Genomic DNA, 5,463 nt, shown 5'->3' with positions numbered 1-5,463 from the left:
TATCTCACACACACACACACACACACACATATATATATATATATATATATATATATATATATATATATATATAGATGTGGACATTGAATGGCTTTCCTGAGGTAAATATAATGTTGCATCAGCATGACATATTGTTTACAAGCTGTTTTATTGATGTCTTTTAATGGTTGGAACAGAGATTCAACATACCTGAACTGAACCTTGAACTGAAACCAGATTTCAGACACAATTTTGTATTAAAATGACAGAATTTGAAAGCTGAGACTTTATTTCTAATCAAAAGTAACAAAGCACAAAGCCCATTCAGATCATTGAATTGGAGACATGCTACACATAATGTTTAGAAAGGTTTTGCTTATCTATTACCTGAAAACCGCAAAGACTAAAAGATTGTTCTTGAGATTTAATATTTGATATTGGTTCATCAAATAGAAGATCGATTAAAATAAAGTAATGTCAACCCTAGCTAGAGTTTACTGCAAAACACCATAAGCGGCTCACGTGTAAATGAGCACAGTGATGCATTGCATCAGAATAAATTGCAGGCTTTTGCTATTTGAAAATCACACTAAGCTATTTTTAGGTTTGGTTGCCAAAAAAAAAAAGAGAATTCCTGCTTTTACTCAGTTTTGACATGGTTTAATTATTTGTCTTCCAGATTTTTATCAGTGCTTTGTCATTCTACAAACACTTCAGGGATAGCCACACATGCACAAACAGAGAAATGGAGTAAACCAGACAAGATGGTGAAAATACAGGGCACGCATCCATACGAAGGACGTCTGTTCAAATCGGTGAGTGCTGATCTCCTTCAGACGCATTTCTGTGTGTTTATCTGATTGTGAGTTCTGTGTGTTTTCTGCTGGTAATGAGAAATGCCTTTTTCTCTCACGGTAGGGTGTGCAGTCTGAGCTGATCATTCCTACAGAGCTGACTGTGAGTTTCAGAGCAGATAAAGGCCCCGAGGCTGTGATGAGAGCTCCGCTTGTCATTTACACGGACACTGCTGACCAGCAAACTGCAGACACACTGAAGAGTACCATTCTCTAATATTGTTCACTTACACATAAACAATTAGCTTACTGAGTTGTTATTCATTTTAGAATGAGCACATGATACCTTCGTGTTGTTCCAAAGCTATGTGAATATCCTCCATCAGTAGAACACAGAAGACTTTTTTCCATTCAGTGATCAATAATCACAAAGAAATGAGTGCCTTAAAAATGCTTCATTTAACCAATGCATTAAAAAATGTACCTTTCTGCTGTCGCTCACAGATCGTTTCCATATTGGTGCACATTCAAACCTTTTGCACCAAGAGCCAGATTCATGAAAAATTATTAAGGAAAATCATCTGAAAAGCTGCTCTCTTTTTTCTTAATATTGAATTTGAATTCCTGAAAAGAATGCTGAATTCCATAAAAATCATTGTAAATAACTTGTCTTAAATCCCCAAAGAGATGACATCTAATGAATTTGTGGGGTTGTTTGCAATATTAAACAATAATGCTAGGTACATACAATGCATATTGCTATAACTAGGGATATGCAAATATTTTGCAATGATTGATAATGTAAACAATGATTGATTATGATGATGTGTAACTTGTAGTTAAATAGGGACCTGGTTTTTAATGTTGCAATTGCGACAGCATTCAGCACCTATGAGAGTGTCGATGCACAGGACATAACCAGCAGCATGGACACACACAGATACAGAACGCATTCACTCATTCATAGTGAATTCATAACCAGTTCAGCTGCAACCTTAAAGAGATAGTTCACCCAAAAATGAAACTCACCCTCATGTGGTTCCAATCCTGTAAGACTCTTTCACAGTCCTCATCTGGTGAATGGCACAGTGAGTGTATTAGACAGAGCAAACATGCTTTCCACTGGGCTGAATAAAGCCTGCTTGTTGTATACTGTTTTAAGGCATGAAAAGCAGAGATGTGTTTGCATTGGTTTGTTTCTCTTTTCGCTGCAGATGAGGCGGTGGATAAAGCTGCGCACCCCATCAAGCGTGTCCGCACAAGGCCTCTCAGCTCATCTCATATCATGCAGGACTCGGAGAACTGGAAGCCGTACGCCGGTATGTGCGGGACTAAACGTTGCAGGACAAGACCTCTCATGGACCGAACTCAGCGCAAAGAAGTACACAACAGAAAGGAGCGCGATCGCAGGTGGGCTCTGCAGACTTACTGTTTAAGCTGTACCGCTCACTGTGCAGAGATTACATGAAGCATGTTTCCGGTTGACCTCAGGAGAAGGATCCGTCTGTGCTGTGACGAGTTAAACCTGCTGGTGCCGTTCTGTTACGCTGACACCGATAAAGCCACCACACTGCAGTGGACCACGGCCTTCCTCAAATACATCCAGGAAATACACGGAGACCGACTCAAGCAGGTTCTCCGTTTTCATAGTCATACAATATCAGGGATTTTTGTTTGTCGCTTTGCATTTTAGTTTCCATTTATCAAAATGTAATTTTTTTAATTTGATGCATCGATTCTAAAGGAGGCTCAGATATCTCCAGTTTACTTTTTTAAACAGAAGGCTGCAAAAAGTCTTCCATTTTCTTAAATAGTGTAGAAAAGTCTTATTTGAAGACTGGCGGCTCGTGGGTTTTAAAATAGAGGAGGCACACTAATTGTATTGGTCTGGGATCCCTGCCGATTATTATTATTATTTGCTTAACCACTTTAAAATGGCTTTTTGGTTGCTTTTAGTCAGAAAACGTAAAGAAAACGACATACATACAGCAAGATAATATAATTTCACTTACCTGGCCTATCACTTGAAGCAAACATCCATCCCTTCTTAAAAGTCTGTGTTAAAAGAGAGCTGCCTGTTGCGCCATTTAATTAAGCGACTGCTGTAGCCTATATCCAGCTTAGGCTGTTTTCTCTAAATTTGTAAATATACTGTTTGAATGACAGCTTGGTAAATCTGTTGGCAATCAAATATTCAATATCGCTACTCATCATAAGTACTTGGTACATTATCAGCGCAGCGGAAGACGTTCAAACTAATATCACGTAATTTACGTCTCTATGCTGATTGGTTGATATATCAGAAGGGAGGCTAGCCTCCCTGGCGAGGGTTCTTTTCGCAACGCTCCTCAGCGCTGAAAGTGAACACTCGAAGACATGAACTGAAAAATTTTATTAACATTATTAACATTAAATCGTCCTCCTCCCATTTTCACCTCATAATTATGGGGAAGCTGTGCCTCCCCCGACGAGCCACCACTGTTTGAAGACGCTTCTAATGAGGTGGCTTTAAAATGCAGTCTTAAGCACCAGAAACAGATTACAAAGTGCGGCTGAACGCATCTGAAGTATTATGGCAATTACTTCGATCGATACAAACCATGAAGCGCTCTAAGAGTGATAGATACAGAGCGCTGAGTGTATGGAGTGAGGAAACTTCCTGAAGTACTCTGACCATCATTACTCATAAATCCACTCTGTTTCAGGATTTCCAGAGCACTTTCTGTGGCAAGACTGGACTGCGGTTGAAGCCTAGCTGTGTTTCAGTGGCACATCTCCTCGAACCCTATAAAAACACGACAGAGCCTGTGGACTCATCCTCGCACAGCTGACTTCCTGTTCTCTGCTGCAGCGTTGTGAATGTGTGCCTGTAGTTTGACATGAATGTTTTCCGCGTGGGTTTATTGCATGATGCTAGTTCCTCTCTTCCACTAGCCCGTGTCCAGAAGACCCTGAGCGTTTGTTGTCTTAGACCAGCTCGAGTGTAGACCGAGGCTCAACCCACTGTTCATTTTATTTCAAACCGTCACGTCTGCAGAGCAAACCCTACTGTAATATAGTTCACACATTTAGAGAAGTTGTGCTGTGTATTTTTGTTTGTGTTTTTATGCCTTGTTGGTTTGAAAGGCATGACCGTTTGTTGTCTCAATATATGTTATTTTACATTTAATGTATTTATTAGTGTACTAATGAACGTTCAGATAAATACTTTACTGAAAAGTGGCTTTATTCAGTTTTTCTTACAATACCATGCTGTAGAAACTCACTGTACACACAACAGTAACTCAGAAATAATAAATAGTATTTAAAGTCATATTTAATAGTTTTACAGCACCATTATCTAGTGGATAAAAGTTGATAAAGCCCACAGATGGCCAACGACATATTTTACAGTAAGTGTGTCTGAAGCATCGATGCTTGAAGTTTGTTCCTCAAACAGTGACTTTCAGTGTTAAACATTTAGAAACTAAATGTAAACGTAAGAATAAAATGGCAAAGAAAATCAATTTGCAGTAATACATCCAATATTTGGTTTCATTTCTTGATGCCTCAAACAAGCCTCCAGTGTTGTTTGTTTTTGCTGTTGTCGAGGTCAGGTTTTGAGGCACCCCCATGAGGCTCAAAGTTGTACTCCATTACACTTTTAAAGGGTGCTGTACAAGAAGACTTCTAATACAAGGACTGAATTATTGCGTTCACATCAGCTAGTTTCACGGCGCGATGCATTAGTCTTTTGCTGTATGTACACATGTTGGGGTTCACAGCTGCTCCGCTCTGATGCTCAGTGTTTGTTTGGCTCTGACACCTCTTCAGTTGCGTTTCCTGCTGGTTCTCCTGTTAATGGTTCTTGGGGTTGGAGGACTTCCCGTGAACTGCGGCTCCTTGGCACGCTGAAGTGTCACAGATGCCGGGTGATCCCTGGTGACCCGGTCTGCCGGCTCTCCCTGCTTCTCCTGGCTCTCCTGGATCTCCAGGCGCTCCGTCACGGCCGTCTTTGACGATGCCATGCACGCCGGGCAGACCTGGAGGCCACGAGACGAAGAATCACATTGATGTACGACAGAAAGAAATCAGCTTTAGCTGAAGGGGAATAGATGTGTTGTGATTGTCTACGTAGCCTGACAGATCCAGTGCGGTTACATATCATCAGAGCTGGGTAGATTACTTACGTTTGTAAACCGTTACTGATTCCAAATTATGCTAATTAAATTGTAGTTAGTAACGTAATCCACTGCAGTACACATTTTAGGTAATATAATCAGACCACTTTTGACATAACTTATCACATTGATTTAAACATACAAAGAGTAAGAAAATATATTCCAACATGAAGTGCATTAAACATTACATTACTTCAAGGTTTCCCAAACGGGTTCGTGAATAAACTGCAGGGGGTTTGTGAGTTTAATGAAAAGCTAATAATTAATTACACTGAACAAAATTATAAACGCAACACTTTTGTTTTTGCCCCCATTTTTCATGAACTCAAAGATCTAACTTTTTCTATGTACACAAAAGGCCTATTTCTCTCAAATATTGTTCACAAATCTGTCTAAATCTGTGTTAGTGAGCACTTCTCCTTTGCCGAGATAATCCATCCACCTCACAGGTGTATCAAGATGCTGATTAGACAGCATGATTATTGCACAGGTGTGCCTTAGGCTGGCCACAATAAAAGGCCACTCTAAAA

General features: G+C 39.9%; 2 protein-coding genes across 2 annotated transcripts in view; one reads left to right on the top strand and one right to left on the bottom strand.

The window, feature by feature from the left end:
• LOC107680174 (transcription factor-like 5 protein) overlaps positions 1-3,837 on the top strand; it is a 17,847-nt gene extending 14,010 nt beyond the window's left edge. The window contains exons 3-7 of the mRNA XM_016475961.1: positions 659-794; positions 898-1,036; positions 1,988-2,183; positions 2,265-2,406; positions 3,479-3,837. Coding sequence (XP_016331447.1) covers positions 659-794; positions 898-1,036; positions 1,988-2,183; positions 2,265-2,406; positions 3,479-3,604 — 739 coding nt within the window. The 3' untranslated portion in view covers positions 3,605-3,837. The remainder of the gene's footprint in view (positions 1-658; positions 795-897; positions 1,037-1,987; positions 2,184-2,264; positions 2,407-3,478) is intronic.
• The window catches only part of LOC107680173 (collagen alpha-3(IX) chain-like), a 30,254-nt gene continuing 28,484 nt past the window's right edge, over positions 3,694-5,463 (bottom strand). The window contains exon 32 of the mRNA XM_016475960.1: positions 3,694-4,795. Coding sequence (XP_016331446.1) covers positions 4,611-4,795 — 185 coding nt within the window. The 3' untranslated portion in view covers positions 3,694-4,610. The remainder of the gene's footprint in view (positions 4,796-5,463) is intronic.

The sequence above is a fragment of the Sinocyclocheilus anshuiensis genome, unplaced genomic scaffold, assembly GCF_001515605.1.
Source record: "Sinocyclocheilus anshuiensis isolate Anshui unplaced genomic scaffold, SAMN03320099.WGS_v1.1 scaffold1330, whole genome shotgun sequence".
Lineage (NCBI taxonomy): Eukaryota > Metazoa > Chordata > Actinopteri > Cypriniformes > Cyprinidae > Sinocyclocheilus > Sinocyclocheilus anshuiensis.
The sequence above is the reverse complement of the archived record's forward strand: the minus strand, read 5'-3'. Positions and strand labels throughout refer to the sequence as shown.